Genomic DNA, 21,370 nt, shown 5'->3' with positions numbered 1-21,370 from the left:
TATATAATGCATTCTAAACCTTAATTTAAATTATTAATAAATATTTTCCTCTATATAATGAATTTTTATCTATTTCACGATTTTTTTTCCATTTATCATTCATTATTTTTTCTCTATGAAAAAATCAATATTCTTATCACTGTATTAACAACAATTTATATGGTGGGTCTGGCAAAACGCGAAGACCCACTTGAACTTTTTTGTGAATCCGTTTGGGTGAGTCTAAACTCGTTTCTCCGAGATGGGTTTAATACAAGACTAAGTTTAAACCCGATTCATTATCATCACTTTATTGAAGTGTCGTCGTTCTTTAAATAAAGTATATTTCATAGTAATTGGCAATATATATATACACTATTTGAAAAAAAAACTATTACATGTTTAGTTATGAAATCAATATAATCTTTAACATTGCAACTAATAAGTATTTCAAATACTTCAAAAAATATTTTGGTATTTCACGGGACTTTATAAATAATACTTTATAAAATATTAAAAATCTGATATTTTTTATTGCAAGACCATCTCATAATATTTTTAAATGTTTTTAGCTTTTATGTGAAGGAAAATTAGTTAAAATTTTAATTTCAACTTTTATATATGTGATATGTGTGTGTTGATGTATTTTTTTATTTATTATTTTATATTAAAACTTGAAAATATTTGAATTGATTTATTACAACATTTGTATATTATTTAATTAAGATATATATATATATATATATATATATATATATTAATAACTTTTTCAAATCTAATATTTGTATATATTTAAATATGAACTCATGATATAATTATTTATCTCAACAGGTCCTTACACAAATTAAAATATATAAGATTTTTTAAAAAAAATATGTTTATTCAGTATACAAACAAATACAAATCAAGAATTTGTGTTTCAATATTTTAAGAAACTGAATAGTATTTAATTAAGATTTTGTCTATTTTTTTAAAAATATTTGTGGAAAAAATATATTCACTTTATCTACAAGAAAATAAAAAACAAAGTGTTTTGATATTTTAATTTTTTTGAAAACTAAATTTTTATATAATATGCTCTTAGTTTTTCAATTTTGATCTTATCATAATAATCGATTTTACATATAATATAAATATTGATCACTTTATCTACAAGAAAATAAAAAAATAAAGTATTTAAGTATTTTAATCTTTTTGAAAACTGAATCCTTATTTAATTTGCACACACTTTGTCAATTTGACCTTATCATAATAATCAATATAATATTTAACATTGCAACTAATAAGTATTTCAAGTACTTAAAAAATATTTTGGTATTTCACGTGATTTTATAAATAATACTTTATAAAAGATTAGAAATATGATATTTTTAATTGCAATACCATCTCATAATTTTTTTAAATGGTTTTAGCTTTTATGTGAAAGAAAATTAATTAAATTTTTAATTTTAACTTTTATATATATGATATTTGTGTGTTGATGTATTTTTTATTTATTATTTTATATTAAAACTTGACTATATTTGAATTTATTTATTTCAACATCTGTATATTATTTAATTAACATATATATATATATATATATTAATAACTTTTCCAAATCTAATATTTGTATTTATTTAAATTTGAACTCATGATATAATTATTACTTCAATAGGTTCTTGCACGAATTAAAATATATAATATTTTTTTTAAAAAAATATTTATTCAGTATACAAACAAATAAAAATCAAGAATTTGGTGTTTCAATATTTTAAGAAATTGAATAGTATTTAATTAAGATATTTTTGAATTGTTTTTAAAAAATATTTGTGAAAAAAATATATTCACTTTATCTAAAAAAAATAAAAAACAAAGTATTTTGATATTTCAATTTTTTTGAAAACTGAATTTTTATATAATATGCACATATTTTTAAAATTTTGATCTTATCATGATAATCGATTTTACATATTAATATTGATTACTTTACCTACAAGAAAATAAAAAAACAAAGTATTTAAGAATTTAAATCCTTTTGGAAACTGAATCCTTATCTAATTTGCACACTTTGTCAATTTTGACCTTATCATAATAATCTATTTTACATATAATATAATATTGATTTGCGTTTATATCCTAAAACTAAAGTGTTGTTTTTACTTTTATAACCCTATATATTTTTATATGATTTTACTTATAGTATAAATAAAGGACAACGTTGTTATTTCACAATGGTAAAACTTTGACCTTTTATTAACTTTTTTTTATATAGGTATAGATATAGATATATATATATATATATACATATATATATCTATATATACAGAAATAATACCCTGCACACCCTTATCTTGCACACATGTGGGCGCCTGTCAGCGTGGCGCGCCCACAACCACACAATTTATTTTTTTTTTTACAAAAAATGGCTAACTAATTATGGACCGCCACGTAGGCGGTGCTCATGTTACCCTGCACCCCTAGAGTGCAGGGTATCAAAATTATATATATATATATATATTGGAAAATGCTTCGTGTATCGTGTATACATGAGGTTACATATTATATTACACATTAGTTGCACTTAAAATTATAAAATTTCCCCACTTTACTTGAAAAAATTATTTTAAAAATATATTAAAAATAATTATGTAATTTTAAGTACTATGTGTAACTTTCTTTGCCCTATGTATCTCAATGATGCATCTTCAAAAACCACAAGTTTTCTTGCCAACTTGATCCCAACCCAAAATGATAATTGGGTCAGCCCACACATATACATCTGTCAGTTGATGAATTATATATGGACTGGAACCCAAAATTCTCAGCTCTGCTCTTTCATTCCCTTGGGCCTTCTCTAAAATGTGAACCTCGATTTTGTAATTAATATGTAAGTTCTTTTTCACATTTAGAAATTATTATTATTATTATTATTATTATTATTATTATTATTATTATTATTATTATTATTATTATTATTATTGAATGAGTAAATTATTTTAAAAAATTATATAAACGAAATTATGAGATATATCCATTAATTATTCCGTATCACCTACCGATGAAAGTCCACAATTTGTTAATTAGCAATGTAAAACAAGAGAAGTTATTCAACTTTTAATTTGTTTGGGAAGCAACCAATTAGATGCAGAAGCAAGAAGCATAAGCTTTTCAGCTAGTGAGTAATTGTGCACTATTCCCATTCAATGTTCATATGCTATATACAAATATATCTTCTTTGTTTCTGGACAAATAATAATAACAATAATAATAATTTAAAGGTGGATGAATAATGGGAATACAGCCTACATGATTATGATGATAATCATAAAAATTGATTATGAATGGATGGCATCCAAGTTGTACATAAACGTCTCTTAGACTGCAAATATAAAATAATATCGCTTTCTCCTAAAATGGTTAAGAATCTTTTGACCACCAACGAACTGTCTAATCCCACCTCCCTTATTACATAACATTCGCCACTGCTTCTTATTTCTTTTCTTTTTTTTTTCCTTTAAAAAATTTCAGGCACGATCCACTGAGTTTTAATATAATATTTACCCAAAATATAAACTTAAGTATGAAATCTCCATCTAACTGTTGGGGAAATATTGGATAAACAGCTTTCAAATCATAAAAGATTAGTATTCCCTTTGTCTCCATTTTAACTTATCCCAACTATATAATCTAGTTTCATATTTAGTATCATTATTTTTTTTACTAATATACTCATGTTGTCGAAGTTTTGAAAATTAGAAAATTATTTTTCTAAGGAAAAAGTAAAAGTTTATTTGTACATTTTATTTTTCTAATTAATTTTTTAAAAAATATGTATAATCAAATAAACAATCATATGCAGTTGAGACAGACGAATGAATTTATTTTAATGAACACCACTGACTACGCTGGTTTCTTGGAGGTGACTTTATCAATTATACATGCTAGTATATTGATGTATGCGTGCGTACGTGTTGTACATAGTTTTTTTATTAATGTGATATAAAAGTTATTGATGGATTAAATTATAATTATAAAAATTATCGAGAAATTAAAATGTTATTAGTTAAATATTTAATTTTAAAATATATATATAGAAAAAACAATTTTGATAAAACAGAAAATAATGTTTAAGAGGGAGAATTTTTATATACAGTAAAAAATAATCACTCTATTTTAATAGGCCACGCTTTTTAACAAAGCTTGTTTCCCTCTTAATTTCAGGGTCTTGGATTAAAGTGAACATGGGAGTGCATAAACAAAGAACGAGGTTTCGTTAATTAATAATTTAATTAATATTCTAATTAATTTCTGTATTATTAATCTATGTATAAATTATCTTAATTAATTTCGCCTTATTTTTGTCATATTATTTATCTATTTATTAATTAAAAATTTTATATTAATTAAATCAAATAAATTATAATATATACATCAAATCAAATAATGTATTAACTATTTTTTCTTATTTATTTTTAATTTACATTATATTACTTATCTATGAATTACTTATGCTATCACTCAAATTAAACGGTGCCTAAGCATATCAATATTTTATGAAGATGTACTTTACACCTTGCTATGTGTTTTTTTGGATATTATTATTATTATTATTATTATTTGGGTTGCACAGATAATTTAGTGTTTTCCGTTTGGCACTCGATGCGTAATTAGTACCGCATAATTTTTGTGGAAATATTTGGGAATTGTGTAAATTCGATGATTTTAATTAAATTTAATTTTTATAATACTTTGTAATAAGTAATTAGAGTAATTATTTAAATATGTAAATTTAGCAGTTCTCAAATTTATAAATATCATCATAAATTTTTTATATCTAAACGTGATGTGAAGGGGTAAGTAGGGAAAGAAAAAAAAAAAGAAATATTATATAGCAAAACTTCCGGTTAAATATGGGTAAAATTAAGTTAGCCTTTTATTTATGAAGATTGATAATTTGGTCCACCCGTATGTATCATGACATTAAATTCTAGACTTCATACTTAATTAACAACATAATAATATAGTATTAATATATATAACATAATAATATAGTATTAATATATAACATATATCTAAAATTATAATGAACTAAATTTTGTTTTTAAGCTATGATTTTATTTTTATTTTTATTTTTGTATTGAAGCTATGATTTTATTCATGATAAAAACATATGAATTAACTTCGTGTACACAAAAAAAAAATCTTGACTTTCTTCACATAATATAAAATTTTCAATGAGTTATAAAATTCACGATATAAACCTGTTATATTACTATAAATAACATATAAAAAAGAATCGTTGATGGCTTTTTCATTTTATTATAATCAATAATCAGCATCATGCACGACAAATTATATTATATCATGATGCGTTTGACCAAATTAATATTGGTAGAAGCTGATATTATATTAAATTTTTTTGCATATCTTAAAATAATGTATTAAAATGTGTAACATAATAAATAATGATTTAGGGTGAAAAAAAAAACGTAGATAAAATAGGGTAATGGAAGAATGAATGCTGTTCTCAGCTTTAACTGCAAACATATCATATCACATCAAATCAAATCAAATCAATCCATCCATCAATCAAACATTGCCCCCCAACTTGTTCTTGCTTTGTTTATATTACTTTCCTTTTCTTTTTTACCAAACTAACCGAACTATTAAATTAAATTAATTTAATTCGTGGATCATTCCACTGCGCAGTAAGTAAACGTATTGAATCTACTGTCAAAGAAAATATCAACAAGGGTTTTGAATCACCCATTTTTAAATCAATATAACTTTATATGTAGTGTTTAAAAAAAAAACTTTATATGTAGTGATGTGGGATATCGATATTTTATTTTTAAAATAAATTCTACTTTAATATCATTTTTTTAAGGCAGGTGTTTAGATGCAGAATTACATTAAAAAAATGTTTATTTAAAATGTTTACTTCAAAAATTTTCAACCATTTGAACCGTCCCTTATAACTAAAAGTGATTTATTATTATTATTATTATTAGCAAAATTAAAGATTAACTTTTGATGATGGCATTGATGCTGCATAATGTATCTGCACACATGTGTGATTGTGATAATTAGCCCCGGTAGTAAAATAGAAATTGATCCAGTACATTCGAACTAATTTGATATTATTGATGTTGATGTATGTATGTTATATGGGGAGACATTTACTCTTTAATAATTAATATTTTTCAATAACAAATTCCTAGATCCAAAGATATATTCTAGTTGTTGGGAAAATTACATGCATTTTAGATTTTGTAAATGACAAGATTTCTATTTTTAATTTTGTTATAGATAATTTACAGTCTTTATTTACTAACTTGTATTTTTTTTTTTTTTACCGAAATGCTAAAGTGACTATCATATACATAAAAACATATGCATTAATATCACAATAGCAATTTTGGGTCGAAGACAAAATTATGTTTCAAAAATTGATTATCTAAAACTTTTAAAATTTTGGTTGCTCCTTCCTTCATTTACTATATATATTTACGGGAGGTGAATTTTACAAATTACAATGATTATTATATTTTTCTTTCATTTTTAGTCAAATGTATAATAACTGAATAAATAATTGGAAATCAATAATATATAATTTAAGGGTTTTTCTTTAGAAAACACTTTAAATGATACTTCCTCAAGCAGCTAGCTAGCTAGTTAGCTCCAAGACCCAAACCTCTCTTCGAGCATCGGAAAAATTTGAAGCACCGGGTCACGGCCGTAACCCTCCACCGTCGCCGCCGTCACCGCTGCCAGCTCTGTCGAGAAATCTGACACTCCGAACATCTTCCAAAAGGATACATCGAGTAGCTAGCTACATTTTATTGCAAAAGCTAGCGTTGCGTGAAGATTCTTGGAAAACAAGCACGCACACGTATATATTCTGAAAGTATTTGACGAGTCGTAAATACTCAGTATATGGATGAAATATATGGAATTCATTCAACAAATACCGATGATCATGATGACTACGCAGACAAGGCTTTGATGTCTCCCGAGAATCTAATAATTCCAGCTCATGAATACCACCAATATTATTATTATAATAATTATAACTACCCCCCAGCAAATTCTTTTGCTTGCCACCGGATTCCGGTGTTTGGATCGGAAGGATTAGGATTCCACAGTTCAGCGCCATCGGAATCAACTTCCATCAATGTTCAAAGAGAAGAAGGGGACGATGGAAATCATGAACAGGCGGCCGCGGATTCCTCCTCCAGGGCGCTCAAGGCCAAAATCGCCACACATCCTTCCTACCCAAAATTACTCCACGCCTATATTGACTGCCAAAAGGTTAAGTTTTTCGATTCTATTATACTAACTAATTATTTGATCATGGTTTAATTTAATTTTGTGGGTTTGATTTCCAAATAAAAATCATGGGTTTTTGGTGGATGGCTTAAAAAATCTTTTCTTTGTACTAGCAGAAGGTTTGAATTATTATTATTATTATTTTTTTTTATAAAAAAACTGCGTATATTAATATATCCATGTTTGTTTGTATGTATGTATGTATGTATGTATGTAGGTGGGAGCTCCTCCAGAGATAGCTTGTTTACTGGACGAAATCCGGCGAGAAAATCTACACAGACAAGATACAGTCATTAATAATGCAACGTGCATAGGAATGGATCCTGAACTCGATGAGTTTATGGTCTCTCTCTCTCTCTTTCTCTCTATATCAAAAAACACACACTGGTACTTAGTACTTACTAACTAATAAATTCTCGTTGAAAGTTGGAACTTTTTTAATTACTTGAAGGAAACATATTGTGACATACTGATCAAGTACAAGTCGGATCTGTCAAAGCCATTTGAAGAAGCTACTTCTTTTCTCAACAATATTGAATCCCAACTCTGCAATTTAAGCATAGGTAAATATATATATATTTCACCACTTTCCTCTGCACAAACAAACACAGCAGTTAATTTCATGTCTCTTCTCTTCTCTTCTCTTCTCTTCTCTTGTTTGTTTGTCATGTCTACTACTTTTTGAATGAACCCATATATATATAGCTTCCCCGGCCATGTGTTTGTTTTGTGCTTAGATTCCGTAGAGATATCTGACCCCGCCTGCATGATTTATAGCAATCGAAAGGGTTTGTTTCCCCATTAAATCAATCATCCTAGCTAGCAGCTGCTACACAAATCATAAACCCTTATTAGTTTTTAATAACTAAATTATAATTTGAAAGTAATTAGTGATTTATAAGTCTTAATTCATGAGAACTATATATATATATTTTTCTTTCCAGGCATTGGTGATATATGTCTATATATAATATATTTTAAATATTAATTTATGGAATGTCTGGAGTGTTACTGTAACATGTGTTCTCTCTTTTCTGTTTGTACAGTTTAGAGTAAACCTTAAAACGTAAAGTCAAGGGGTAGTAATCTATCTATCAAAAAACACTGCAAAACTATGGACACACGTCTCCTTTTTCTGTTGTCTTCGGTTTTCCTTTTGGAGTTTTGATTAGGTTCATTTCCCCATCAATTTCCATCCATTTTTTTTATTATTATTTATAATTATATTATAGCCCATGTCACATAATTCAAAAGATTTCTTCTGCACTACTTCAGTTGTATTTAATTCTCAGTGGAGTTGGTCTTACCTGAACATCATTTACTTCAATATATATGAATATGTTTTTTTTTTTTTAAAGAATCAATGGTGTTTTCGAGATATATTATAGATTGCATTTATTCCAAATGAAACCAAGGTTGTCTTGGACTCTTGGGTTTACTAGCTAGGATGGATCTTCTTTGAAATGGCCGGGATTTATTGAATAATAATTGTTTCTACATTGACAAAGAACAAAGCAACATGCTGCAAAAACTTTTCAAGGTTTAAGTGATTTAATTAAGGACTTTTAGTACCAACATTAATTTTTATTAATGTGTTTCGAAACATGCATATTTGTGGGTTGAAGTGTGCGCCAAAACAAAGCTTTGCAGCATACTTATGATATGGAAATCACTCTATATTTTTCTTTTGATTTGATGGATGATTTGCAGTTTCTTGATTAATTTTGGTTCTTGAATTCGATCTGGTGCCATGCAATATTATATATCAATGTGATGAGCGTAATTTCAAGTTCCAATGATTATTAATTTGTTGGCATGAAATACGAGAGTAATTATGAGCATTGGAAAGTGTTCTTAATTGGTAATTGGTGTGAAGTTAAAGCGCTATGTCTTCTCTTTAATTTGAGTATGTAGTCGATATAATTGAATGATTTTATTTTATTTTAGAGATAGATAGTAATATAGAAAAGATATGTACTTGCGGAAGATGAAAAGATCGAGTATTTCCAGCTAGAATAAGCTTTGCTTGAAATATTTAACTATCTTTCATTTCATTTCTTCGTGACAGGTTTGAGTAGAAAACGTATATTTGATTTCTGAAAGCATTGCTACTCGAGCATTTTTTGGAATGAATGAATTTTTGCTTGTACGGTAGATTTTTTTTTTTTTTTCTTTTCTTGAAATAAAAATATCATTTTTTAATTAGAAAATCCACCTATCCAAATGGATTCTTAACAGAAGATAGAGGCGACAGCAAATTTTGTTTCAAAAAAAACTTGATGAAAACACTTATCGCCCTGCTAATTACGCTGTAAAGTTTCGTTTTTTTTTTTTGGACATTGTAAAGTTGAGTATTTTGTTTATGCTGGTACGACAGCATAATAATATATTATAGATTAAATGGTGTTTCTGATGATGATGTCATTGTACATAATCATTAACGTGTTATTTACATCTAATTGTTGTGTTTTCTTTAGGGATTATTATAATCGTTGATGAGTTTGCATTGTCTAACTCTATTAAATAATTGAGGCCAAAGTGTACTTGTAATTGCTTCAAGTACAATCGGGATCTGTTATTAAATCTATCTATTGCTTGCACATGTCTTTTACTTAGCCTTAATCTTTTTAGATATTGAAAGTTGCACTTTTATTTTATATTCTTCATGTCCGGAATTTAGAATTTATCTGCATGGAGTGTCACAAAGATTAAAACGTTTTTATGTGAAAGGCCTTCATATATATTTAGTATTATTACCCAAGTTTTTGACAATAATCATGTATCCAGGTTCTAAATCTCTAACAAATGAGTGATATTGATTGATGTTAGTGTATGGGGGTAATATATGAGTCGTTAGATCAACGGTTGGGGTGGTAGTGTTCGGAATATAGCTTGAACAACCCCCCGGCTTTGACTTATCATGTTGGTTCATGAGAGAGTTGGTATGCACTTGAGCTAACTAAACGGAAACCTCCATATTAATCGATCAGCTTTGATATGGTTTTGATCATACTCTTTCACGTGCTTTGATTGGGATTTAATACTGTTGAGGTACAAAAGTGACAAAGATGCTGTCGATTTTTTCATTAATTTCACTTTTATGTTTCTGGGAAATTTTTTTTTTTATCCATCTGGGTATTTTGTGGTGAGTTATGGATGGCATTATATGGAACATTAATTGAAATAGATAATTGTTAAGGGTTGGAATAATCATAAGTTGTGGTTTGAGGTCGATGGATTTATATTTAGCCTGAAATTAATCAAATAGCATATATATGGAAAAATGTAAGACTCCGTAGCTAATTGTGTGGTAGAAAAAAACAAGAATGAGGGTGGGGCTATTGGAAGTATCAACTTTTTTATTAATGTGGAAAAGCCCGGATAAGGCGGGTGGTCGAATTTTCACATGGACGCCCGGGGTTTACGCTGAAGGCCCGGCCCACACTCACTATCTTACCCACACATGCACACCACCTGTTCTTTTCCAGTTTTTTGCATTAATGTTGTCAAATCAAACATTTGCATTGAACATCGTGCCACATTATTATTTTTTATTTATTTTATTGAAATAATTGTAGACAAATGAGAATGGGGGTGGTAGAGTAGTAGACTAGTAGTAATTGAGAATCTTGTCTGGACATGCATTTTTAATTGGAGCCCTTGAAACTTGACCCTTTGGGCCCATCATAGAACCCGTGGGGGCCTTTGCCAAGATGGAGGCCCATGCTGATGCTGGCCGTTTGTGCTCCAGTAGTTTCTTCTATTACCATGTGTGCCTTCTTCACTCCGTATACAATAATTCAACAAGTAAAATTAAATATATCGATTAATTGAATTTGTTTCTCCATTATTTAAACCATGCTTATTCTTACAACAATTGAATTAACGTAGTAAGGTTGCTAATTAACCAACTCTATTTGATGTTTGATACAATATATGCCCTACTCGCTCAATGAAGATTTATCTATTTCGATTTTTAACAGATATGTATCTTATTTGTTTGCACACAAAGTAGTCATTAAAACGTTTTATTATCTACTAGTACATGCATTGATCATGTACTACGTTTATTATTGTAGAGGACGGGGGTTTATCGTCGGAAGAGGATTTAAGCGGTGGTGAGACGGAGACTCAAGACGGCCCCATGAAGGGAGAAGATCGCGAGCTGAAGGACAGGCTTTTGCAAAGGTATGGAAGTCATATTGGTAGTCTAAAGAAAGAGTTTTCTAAGAAGAAGAAGAAAGGAAAGCTACCAAAGGAAGCTAGGCAAATGTTGCTCGAATGGTGGAATGTGCACTCCAAATGGCCATATCCAACTGTAATTAGTATCCCATTCTATTACTCGATTATTGTTGATTGACCACTATAGGGAGACTAAAGCTTGTGTTCATGTGCAGGAGGCGGATAAAATATCGTTGGCGGAATCGACGGGATTAGATCAGAAGCAAATCAACAATTGGTTCATAAATCAAAGGAAACGTCATTGGAAACCATCTGAGAACATGCAGTTGGCCATAATGGAGAACCTCTCCGGTCATTTTTACGCTGGAAATTAATGGACCCCAAAAGAAAGGGGGGAAAGGAATTGAATCTTGTATATTTCTTAGAAATAATAATTCATCCTACTCACAATATACAGTTGTAATCTTCCAATCATTAGATATTTAATAAATGATCGGTTTAATCAAGGTTTCTATTTTTTGATATATTTTGGTCTTATATATAGCTTTATATAATTATTACATGGTTGATTCGTGTATCCGCTAAATTTTCTCGTACAAATATAAATTTTTGCCTCTGATTATGTTTATTAAAAAAAATGCATGTGATTTAGTTTCTTGTGTATTTTCTTTCACAGTCAATGTTTTCTCCATCCTTCAAATGATGGGCTGTGAATTTACTATGTCTACAAATACATGTATAAAAAATAAAACGAGGAAAATGATTGCAAGAGGCTTAAGGTCGTTTCAATCTTTTAACAAGTTTTGAATCGGCAAGTTTATGATAATTGATAGGCCAATGGAGAAGAAGAAATGAAGTAAAATATGAAAAGCTAGATGAGAAACTCTTGTAACTATTGCACTAGCCTGCTAGCAGGATCATACTCACTAAATCAAATATATCTATACTATTTATTTAGGGAGAGAGATGAATAGTAATTAATTTATTGTGAGGCTTTTTTTAATATGCTAATAATAACATTAATTAGTTTTTTTTGTTTACTAAATTTTTATTTACCTTTTTTTCACAAATATTTTTATTTAATAATTTAATTACGAATATTTAGAAATCAAAAATAAATTAAAAAATAAAATTATGATTGTACAAGTACACAACGCGTGCTCCGAGACGCTAATTATTCATTATTTGTGGATAAAAGGTTATATTATTTTTGCATTTAGCCTCCGTATGAAATTAAAAGATAAGAAAATAATATACATAGAGATAAATAATCTATCTAATCTAATATAATAAAAAAAATAAAAAGATGATAATTAATATAATATTTGTATTTATTTATAATGACAAATTGTTTGATTTGATTGATTAAATTTAAAAAAAATGATAAATAACATTTTTTCTTTTTAATAATTAATACAATATGAATAACATAATTTATAAAGGTAATATTATATTTTAAATGTATTTTTTTATTAATGTAAGACAAATTATTAGAAGATAGATAAATGGTGTAACCAATAAATATAGAATTATATTATAAGTAATAAAACGTATGAAGTTAGTTGGATCATGCACTATCCATTGCTGTTACGTATTACGAGAATTATTCCATTCCACGAATGAAAGAAATGGCCGATCGAACAGAAGCCACACCTAATTTAGGAAACTCAAGAAAGGCCAAAAGCAAACGAGAAAATAACGCAGCCTCGATCCACTCCTACACTTATTTAACCAAACTACAAACCAAAACTCAATCACCGTTTTAATAAAACGTCCTTAATTGGCATTCAAACGCCTCAAAGGACGAATAAGCGAGATAAATAATAATCTTTTTTAATCAAAGTACTCCCCCCCACTAGAAAAAGAAAAGCAATGGCTTCACCAAGAACCACGATTGCTTTCACAATCGCCCTCATCGCCACCACCCTCTTCATCCCCTCCGCTGCCGTCAACCGCTTCTGCAAAACCGCAGATGACAAGACCTTCTGCACCAGTCTCGCAAAGGGAGCCCAAACCTGGGAGGAAGCCATGACTAACGTGCTCAATGCGGCTCTACAGAAGGCCAAATCCGCCAAATCGATAGCCGACACGGTTGGGTCCAAGCTGCCGTCCGCGTTTAAGCCACAGACAAAAGAATCCATCGACAGCACATGCCATGAAACTTATGAATCCTTGATTGATAACATCCAATCTTGCCTTGGATTCGTTAAGAATGATCCTGACTCTTCCTTGAGAGTTTACCTGTCTGCAACTTCTTTTTCGGATTGCAAAGATGGGCTTGATGAGTTCGGTGTTTCTTCCACGGAGGTCGATAACTTTACCGACGAGATACAGAAGTTGAGCAGCACTCTGTTGGCTATCGTCGAGAAGAAGCCATGAGCGTCATAAACGTATTCACTAAGGTTGTTTGATTATGTATCCATTCAATATTAACGCGTTGTGTTTCAATTTTTTTTATTTATCCTTCAATTTTTTGTCGATATTTAGTGCGTTGATTGATGTGTAATCGATGAGATATTCACATTTCCAACAAGGTGGGGTCGCGTAGAAACGAATTTTAAGTGCAGTTGATTCAGATTAAGTAATATAATATGGTATTTTCATGTACTACCATTTCTGAATATGGAGATGGCGATTCCATTGTATCTGAGATTTGTTCATCTAGATTATTGTTCGTTACAATGCACACAATCATTAAGTCATGCAACGTACTAGAGATTCAAATTCGTTGGCAAGGAAAACAGAATTGGATAGCGGTTGGGGATACTATGTTGATGCAGAATATGCAAATTAGAACAATGACCAACGAGAGTTACAAAACCATGCCCTTGATATATTTGAATTAACTATCATGTGCAACAGAGACATTCCGAGGAAATAAAAATATATGCATGATTTTGTCTTCATTGCACTTATTTGCAGTTTATCCAACTGACCCTATTCCCTTGTCAATGTACATCTGAGTGAATGAAAGAGCACAACTAGTTACCGTAGACTTATATGTAATTGAAGTGTGATGTCACTTGATAAGCTTCATTTACAGAGCGATGTCATATCCAAATTCGTTGATGACGTTTTCAACTGTTGCAATTATCTCTGTCATGTTTAGAAGATCAAACCAAACCATTCGTTAAAGGAAGCCATGTTTTCTCGGTAGTCAGGCACAACTCCATAAGATTTTGATCAATCAGAAATTTTGTTACAGTTATTTTTTGTTCGTTCCCATAATGACCAAACAAATCGAAAGAAGATGATTGCTTCTCTAAAATCATACCTTGTAATGAAGTTCCCTCCAGGTATCGCTGTAAGAAAGATAAGAACTAATTAATACTACAGCAATGGTTTTACAAAGTTATGAAATCCTGCAAAAAGGAGAGAATATTGTATGAGGAAAGAATATTGTATGAGGAAAGGAAGAGGGCGTACCATAAATTGGGTTTTAAGATCTTCCACGTGTTTTATAGGCTTTGCTGCACAAAGATAATTAACTGGCAACACTAAGCCAGACTAGAATTAATTAAACTGTGGGCGTGGTAAGCATATCATGAATGAGGCAAGGTACCTTCATCAACTGCAGGGTTGCAGTTATTCAGCAACTGCGTGAAACTGGGAGGAAACGATGCTATTGTCTCTGCGGCTTCCCGAATTTCTATTGCTTCAGGTACAAATTGTTCTTGAACTGCATTAGATTCAAGGACTGGAAGCATCAGCTGGGAACTTGTCTCTGCTGATGCCGCGCACTGCCAATCTCGATCAGACCTGATACTAAGAGTGCGTTTGATTGTATAAGTCAACACAGTAAAAACATTTTTTTTAAATAAATAAAAAAAAGAATGATTCTCTTAAAAAATATATTGTTTGGTTACAAAAATTATTTTAAAAAAAAAAACATTTTACAAAATGTTTTTTAGAAGCTAGAATTTATATCTTTTTGGCTTCTCTTCTACTTTAATATAAAAATAAATAAAAAAATCAACATTTATCCAAACATCAAAACTAATTCTGTTTTTTCACAAAAAAAAAAATAACTTATTTAAGCGTTATTTTTAATCTACAATTTTTGTATCTAAATCCACCCTAAATAAGCATGACATCAGACTTCATTTTGTAAAAGAATTTATAACCAGAGGTAGACTTTGCTCAGTCACCATCCCACTGAATGTCTTCAAAGTTGTTTGCAATTTTTTTAAAGTCATAAGTATCACTCCTTGATACACTAATTCATTTTCATTGAATTTTCTGGGTCCACCTATACTTGTCACTCCTTTGTTGTTGACAAAAGTTCATTATAAGGAGCAGTGAGAGAAGTTAAGGGTAAGCTCCTGCTACTAACCTGCACGTGGGTCCATCAAAAGGTAATACCTCGGCCTGGGATGATATTTCAGAATTAAGCCCAGGGTATTCAAGCAGTCGAGGACTTCCATTTGCACTAATTTCCTGAGAAGGAATTATCATACCAAGTGGAAATAAATAACTAGTTTCAGGTGCTAAAATTATTGATAGTGCCATATTTACCTTCAGGACGTCCATGAACTTTTCTGTTTCAAAGACGGTGAAAAAATGCATTGCGAATTTCTGGATCTGTGGAGAAGCATAAACTTGAATTTTTGACTTAAAGGTAATTCTAAAAATTAGCACAGAATCCTCGAATAATTATCAATAGCATGGAAGTGCCAGCAACTTGCCTGACCAATATCGTCTTTATAGCTCACAAAAACAGCCCTGCTCCCCCTTGCGGGGAACCCAGACACACATGAAACTTGAGGCCATGAAAAATACATCTTTGAGATGTGATGTTCTTCCTGTAAGATCTAAATTTTTTTAATCATATCCATGCCAAACTTACTAAATACAGGACACTACACTATCCATGCTCAACCAGGGCATCATTAGAATTGGAGGACAAAGTAGTGGGTACACTTCTGTAGTTCTGTAAGCAGAGAACAAGAGTAATGGCAGGGATCCCCTGCTATTGGTGATAAACATCACAACTCAACTTTTTCTTGTAAATAGACATTCCTTTGAAACAACTAAAAATGCACAGAAGCTGTCATAACTGGATCACATGTGACAACGGAGAATTTTAGAAAATTGTGCATGCGTTGAACTTGAATGTTGGGGCTCACTTAAATTAAATATGGTACCTATGATTTAATTGCCAGTAGAATCCAATCTATGCTCTTCTTTGCCAAAAAATATTGTTATGAGATTAAGAGACAACAAATAATTACTTCAAATAACTTTTGTTGTTGTGAACTTCTGTAGCCTTTTCTGTGAACAACTTTAACAGAAAATCCAATCGCTTATTACAGATAACAACCGGGTAACATAAAAGCAGCACCGAGTTTACACAGACAATTTCTTTCCCATTCAATTAGAAATATAAATCCAAATCAAGTTAAGAACAGAAAAATGGGCACGCTGCAAGATACAGATATTGCTACATGTTAAATAGCAGGAGATTGCTCAATCTTATTCAAGCACCTGAAATAACGTACATTAACATTTAACAACATCTCAGAATATTTACAGGAAATCAACGAGCTGGAGATCGATTGATCTCGTTCAAGCACCTAAATCGAGCTTAAATTCTCGTACCGATAAAATCACAGAGTACATCATATAAAGAAGAAGTTTGTTCCAGCGGAAATTTAAACTTACAAGTACGCGAGATCGAAGAGAAATGACTAGAACTACGTCATCCAATCCCTCAGCAGTTCGTTCGAACATGAGCTTGAGTGAGACAGCGGACAAGGCGGTGATCCAAGTGCCTCCTTGGTGACGATTTTTCCAGGCGGCGGAGAGACGCGTGAGAGAAGGATGGGTGCGGTTGACAACGGTGGAGCTGTAATTTATGAAGCGTGCGTAATGAATTTTCCATTGATCCAAGACCGAGGAGGGAGTTGTTACTGGTGATTCCGCCATTTCCGAATTTTCGAACTGCGGGGAAATTGAAGAGCCGAGTGCTGATGTGGCTTATATTATATAGCTCAAAGAGCCGCGCAGTGCGTAGAGTCGCATTGTTTGGAGATAATGCAGACAATCACGACTTTAATATATTTATTTTTTTGAAACAAACGACTTTAATATTTTTGGGTCCACGAAGAATATAGACCTTTCAGATTTTATTCAAGACCGTTAAATCTATTTCACATTAATACTGGCCCTTTTAGTTCTACAAATCAAACATGTGTGATATAATTTATATGTAAGTCGCCACTAAAATCTCAACCTTAATACAATTATTGAAAATTAAAGTTGGGATGGAACCGTTGTAGCTTGAAAATCTGTAATATGACGTACAAAACAACATTTGAGAGCATCCCCATCGTCGCACACAAAAAGCTAATAAAAAAAATTAGTGCACGAGTTGAATATTTTTAACAAATCACACATGAAAGATGATAACTAATTTACTTGAAAACAAAAATTGACGTCTGGGCTTCTTATTTCCAAAGCAAAGAATAATGATACTACTGATAAGGCACCTGCATTGTTCTACTCACATAGTATACAATACCAAAAAAATCCCCCGGATGTGAAGCCTTGGCTTGCTTTGCATGCCTTCACTTCAGCAGTATCTCTACATGGACCAACTATTAAACCTGAAGCGTGGATGCTATAGCAGCAGCTAGACTTATAACTTCAAACGGGGCTTTGTTTTTTACCTGCTTCACTGTTTGTGGGCACGAGTCTGTGATCCAAAAGTAAGTCATCCCGGTCGAAGGGTTTCCTGAAGAGATTAAGCAGTGATCTTTAAATGAAGTGTTACAAACATACGCCACGAAGAGAGAATTCATGGTAAAAGGTCAAAACCACGCCTTGGTTGTAAAAGAAATAATACAAATTAATGAGAATGTTAGATTGAAAGGTCAACATATATAAAATTAAAAATTTTCAAATGAAAATCACCTCCATCATCATGTTTAAATTTCTCCCATGACTTGTTTGGGAAAATTCCATGCGTCACATAGGCACTTACTTTTGCAGCTCCATGTTTGGCCAGCACTTTCTGATAAACCACATATTACAAGGATTGTAAAATTAGAATAATGTATCACAATTTTTCAGACTCTCACAAGCAACAAAGACAAGGTTTTTAAGATACTCTGGCAATGATTTGCCTCGCTTGAAGCAGATGACCCAAACGAATGAAAAGAACACGTGCGTCATCTAGCCGTGCATGAGAGGAAGATCGCCAAAGAGTGATGGCTACAAGTGTGTGAATATGATGACAAGAAGAATGACTGAATATCTTTTTGTGGCACGAAAGAACGATAATTTTAAAATTGTGGATCTTTTTTCCAGTATATTTGGTGAAAAATCCAAATAGATAACTCTCTTTCCATGCAGTTAACTTCTATCACTAACCTGACACTCTAGCAAAGTGCCACCTGACTGCACAAGGTCATCCACTATCACAACATGGCGTCCCTCAGGATCTCCCTCTTTTAGGCATACAATTCGTTGATCACCTTCCCTAACTTTGGCACAAACAATCTGCCAATTGAACCAAACAAATTAAGTAACATCACCTTAGAGCACTATGGTTCATAATCATATAAAAGAAAAACGGAGAACCAAGACACCAGTTGTATGTACCTGCAGCCATGACATGAATCTACAAACTTAAGGATAAAATATAAAATATATAAATTAACACACAAAAAATAATTATTGCCAACGAATCATGATACTCGGTCATGTTTGGCATCGAAGTTATTTAAAAAGTAGTACCATTGGGAAGTGCTGCAGCTGCTTGTGAAAACGTTTCCATGCGCCATCATCTGGAAAGGCAACTGTGATCTGGACAGAAGTAAAAGAAACTGGCAACATTTACAATTAATTGGGTTGATTAATTTCACAAAAGCTAGTTCTTGGATTGATTAATTGTCATCATTGCAGAAGTATGAGAAAATTAGTACCGATAAATTTCACAAAACATGTAAATCATAAAATACATAAATTTCAAGAACATTCCAATAATATGGAAATAAATTTCTCCAAGGAGATCCAAAAAGCGGCAGCTTACATTGTCAGAATCGGGGAGTTGTTGGAGCCTATTCAAAAGCAACGGTATACCACTTTCAAAGCAAGGTAAAATATTATCACCAAAGTAAAATCTCTCCTACAGTACGAAGAAAAAATGGAAATGGTCACACTAAGAATAAACAGGTTTTTTCATAGTACGAATGCATTGGAGAACAATAACCGAGTCCCCAAAGAAATATGTTTGTACTCACCTGCAAGGCATGTATATCAAATATGACTAAATTAGTGGGTCCACCCCTTGATATAGGAATATTTGACAAGATTCTGGCCAATGTAAATGCCGTGGCAACATCCCCTTCATCCTCCATACGCTCGGAAGTCCCCGTGGGGAAAAACGGCAGTACAAGAGTGAAAGATGAGACAAATAATTTTGGCAGGGCGTAGATGATAGACAATTGCTCAAAAATGACTCCAGGAGAGCTAAATGAAGCTAGAAAAGCTACATGTTGTCCACGAACTCCTGGAGCGTTTGATATAAATAAGTTGGGGAATCCATCTTCGAAGGCCCTGATAGGTTGTTACTATTAAATAAGACACTTTCATATGGCATAAACCTTGCAGATACTCTAGTCAATATATTTCAAGAGTGAAAATCGAGAAAGAAAATTATATATGAGAATACATTGTCTCCTAACATGTTCTTCATAAACGAAATAACCGAACCTCCAAGAAGTGCATTAGTAAATGAATGTCCCAACGCAACCAGGAGGACTTAGGCTAACAGGTGATGGATTCCACGACATCAACTTGATAAAGTGAAGATGCTAGCATATTTGTTCACAAAGGTAAAATGATTTCATGTTCAAAACAGGCGGCAATCATTTGAATCCCTCCATGAGAATGTCGCGACATAAGACACATACTTAAGAGATCACACAGAAATTTAAAATTCCTCGCAACATACGAGACAACAAGACTGCAATTCGTAGTCTTACTGAAGATCCCATCTCACTGACATTAAAATAAAAATAAAAAAAAATTCTCTTAACGAAACTAGAAAGAAAAAATATCAAATTCTCTAATGACTGAAAAAATGTTACCTCCAACTAATGCTACGAAGCTCGATGGCGTCGGATTCAGCGGCTATTCTCTCAGCCAAATCCCTCATCTCAGAACAATGAAAAAGGCAAACCCTTTTCGAATTCTTATGCGAAGAATTCATGGTAGAAGGCATAGGAATTGAACTCGGAGGTTTGATAATAATATGAATTGGATCGGTTGAAGAGACGCAGTCGACGGTCCAATTCTGAGGAGCAGAAGTGGGATTCATGATCTCGCAGCGAAGGGAAAAGGTATGTTTTTTAGAGGGGAGAAGAGAATTTTGGGTTTTTCTGGACGATGCAGAAAATTGAGAGGTTGGCGAAATGGCAGACATTGGTGTAGTTAACGGCGGTGACCGCCGCGTGCGGGGCGGAGTTGAATGAAGAAAGAGGCAAGCTTAACTGCTTAAGCTAAGCGGCTTTCAGATATTTGCCGGCTATTATTTTATTTATATATATAGGGACGTGACAGTGATGATGGATAACGCGCAAGGTCGACTTTGCCATGTAAGCTGCCATGTTCGTTTTAGACTTTTTAGGGAAACTAGATTTTTACTCTATCTAAATTATTTTTTGTCTTTAAACTCTATCTAAATAGATTCAACTTTCACATTTTTTTTTTAAAAAAAAGACTTATAAAGTTATTGCTGAAAATCGTCTGTTACGAGTGTAACGAATCATGAAAGAAATTCAAAATTCACCAAAACAAAAAATAAAGAGGAAAAAGAAACTAAAAGAGCAATTTTATGAGTTACGATATTTTCCCATCTGAAATCAAAGCTACAGCATGCGCTTGATTAGAGAAG

The 21,370-nt window shown here is 31.4% G+C and overlaps 3 protein-coding genes across 6 annotated transcripts; 1 reads left to right on the top strand and 2 right to left on the bottom strand.

Annotated features, from left to right (window-relative positions):
- The first annotated feature begins 6,641 nt into the window (after positions 1–6,641).
- Positions 6,642–11,963, top strand: LOC140873468 (homeobox protein knotted-1-like 6). The gene is made up of 5 exons (XM_073276587.1): positions 6,642–7,272; positions 7,508–7,633; positions 7,742–7,853; positions 11,370–11,608; positions 11,688–11,963. The coding sequence occupies exons 1-5, from the start codon at positions 6,898–6,900 to the stop codon at positions 11,844–11,846; spliced, it is 1,011 nt and encodes a 336-aa protein (XP_073132688.1). The 5' UTR covers positions 6,642–6,897; the 3' UTR covers positions 11,847–11,963.
- Positions 11,964–14,222: 2,259 nt separating this feature from the next.
- LOC140873479 (protein POOR HOMOLOGOUS SYNAPSIS 1-like) lies at positions 14,223–17,562 on the bottom strand. 4 transcript variants are annotated; one of them, XM_073276603.1, is made up of 8 exons: positions 17,134–17,562; positions 16,158–16,283; positions 15,988–16,053; positions 15,806–15,909; positions 15,035–15,237; positions 14,899–14,960; positions 14,747–14,774; positions 14,223–14,568 (listed from the first exon to the last, which is right to left on the bottom strand). In XM_073276603.1, exons 1-8 carry the CDS (start codon positions 17,395–17,397, stop codon positions 14,510–14,512), a joined length of 912 nt encoding a protein of 303 aa, XP_073132704.1. In that variant the 5' UTR covers positions 17,398–17,562; the 3' UTR covers positions 14,223–14,509. The 4 variants fall into 4 exon arrangements, with proteins under 4 accessions (XP_073132704.1, XP_073132707.1, XP_073132705.1 ...); XM_073276606.1 differs by having other exon boundaries at positions 14,899–14,942; XM_073276604.1 differs by having other exon boundaries at positions 15,035–15,231.
- Positions 17,563–17,720: 158 nt separating this feature from the next.
- Positions 17,721–20,983, bottom strand: LOC140873467 (ribose-phosphate pyrophosphokinase 4). Its single transcript, XM_073276585.1, has 7 exons — positions 20,565–20,983; positions 19,716–20,031; positions 19,505–19,600; positions 19,210–19,278; positions 18,844–18,972; positions 18,385–18,484; positions 17,721–18,205 (listed from the first exon to the last, which is right to left on the bottom strand). Exons 1-7 carry the CDS (start codon positions 20,897–20,899, stop codon positions 18,072–18,074), a joined length of 1,179 nt encoding a protein of 392 aa, XP_073132686.1. The 5' UTR covers positions 20,900–20,983; the 3' UTR covers positions 17,721–18,071.
- Between the last annotated feature and the right edge of the window lie 387 nt (positions 20,984–21,370).

This window comes from Henckelia pumila, unplaced genomic scaffold (genome assembly GCF_033568475.1).
Source record: "Henckelia pumila isolate YLH828 unplaced genomic scaffold, ASM3356847v2 CTG_601:::fragment_2:::debris, whole genome shotgun sequence".
NCBI lineage: Eukaryota > Viridiplantae > Streptophyta > Magnoliopsida > Lamiales > Gesneriaceae > Henckelia > Henckelia pumila.
This window is presented reverse-complemented; position numbering and strand designations above follow the sequence as displayed.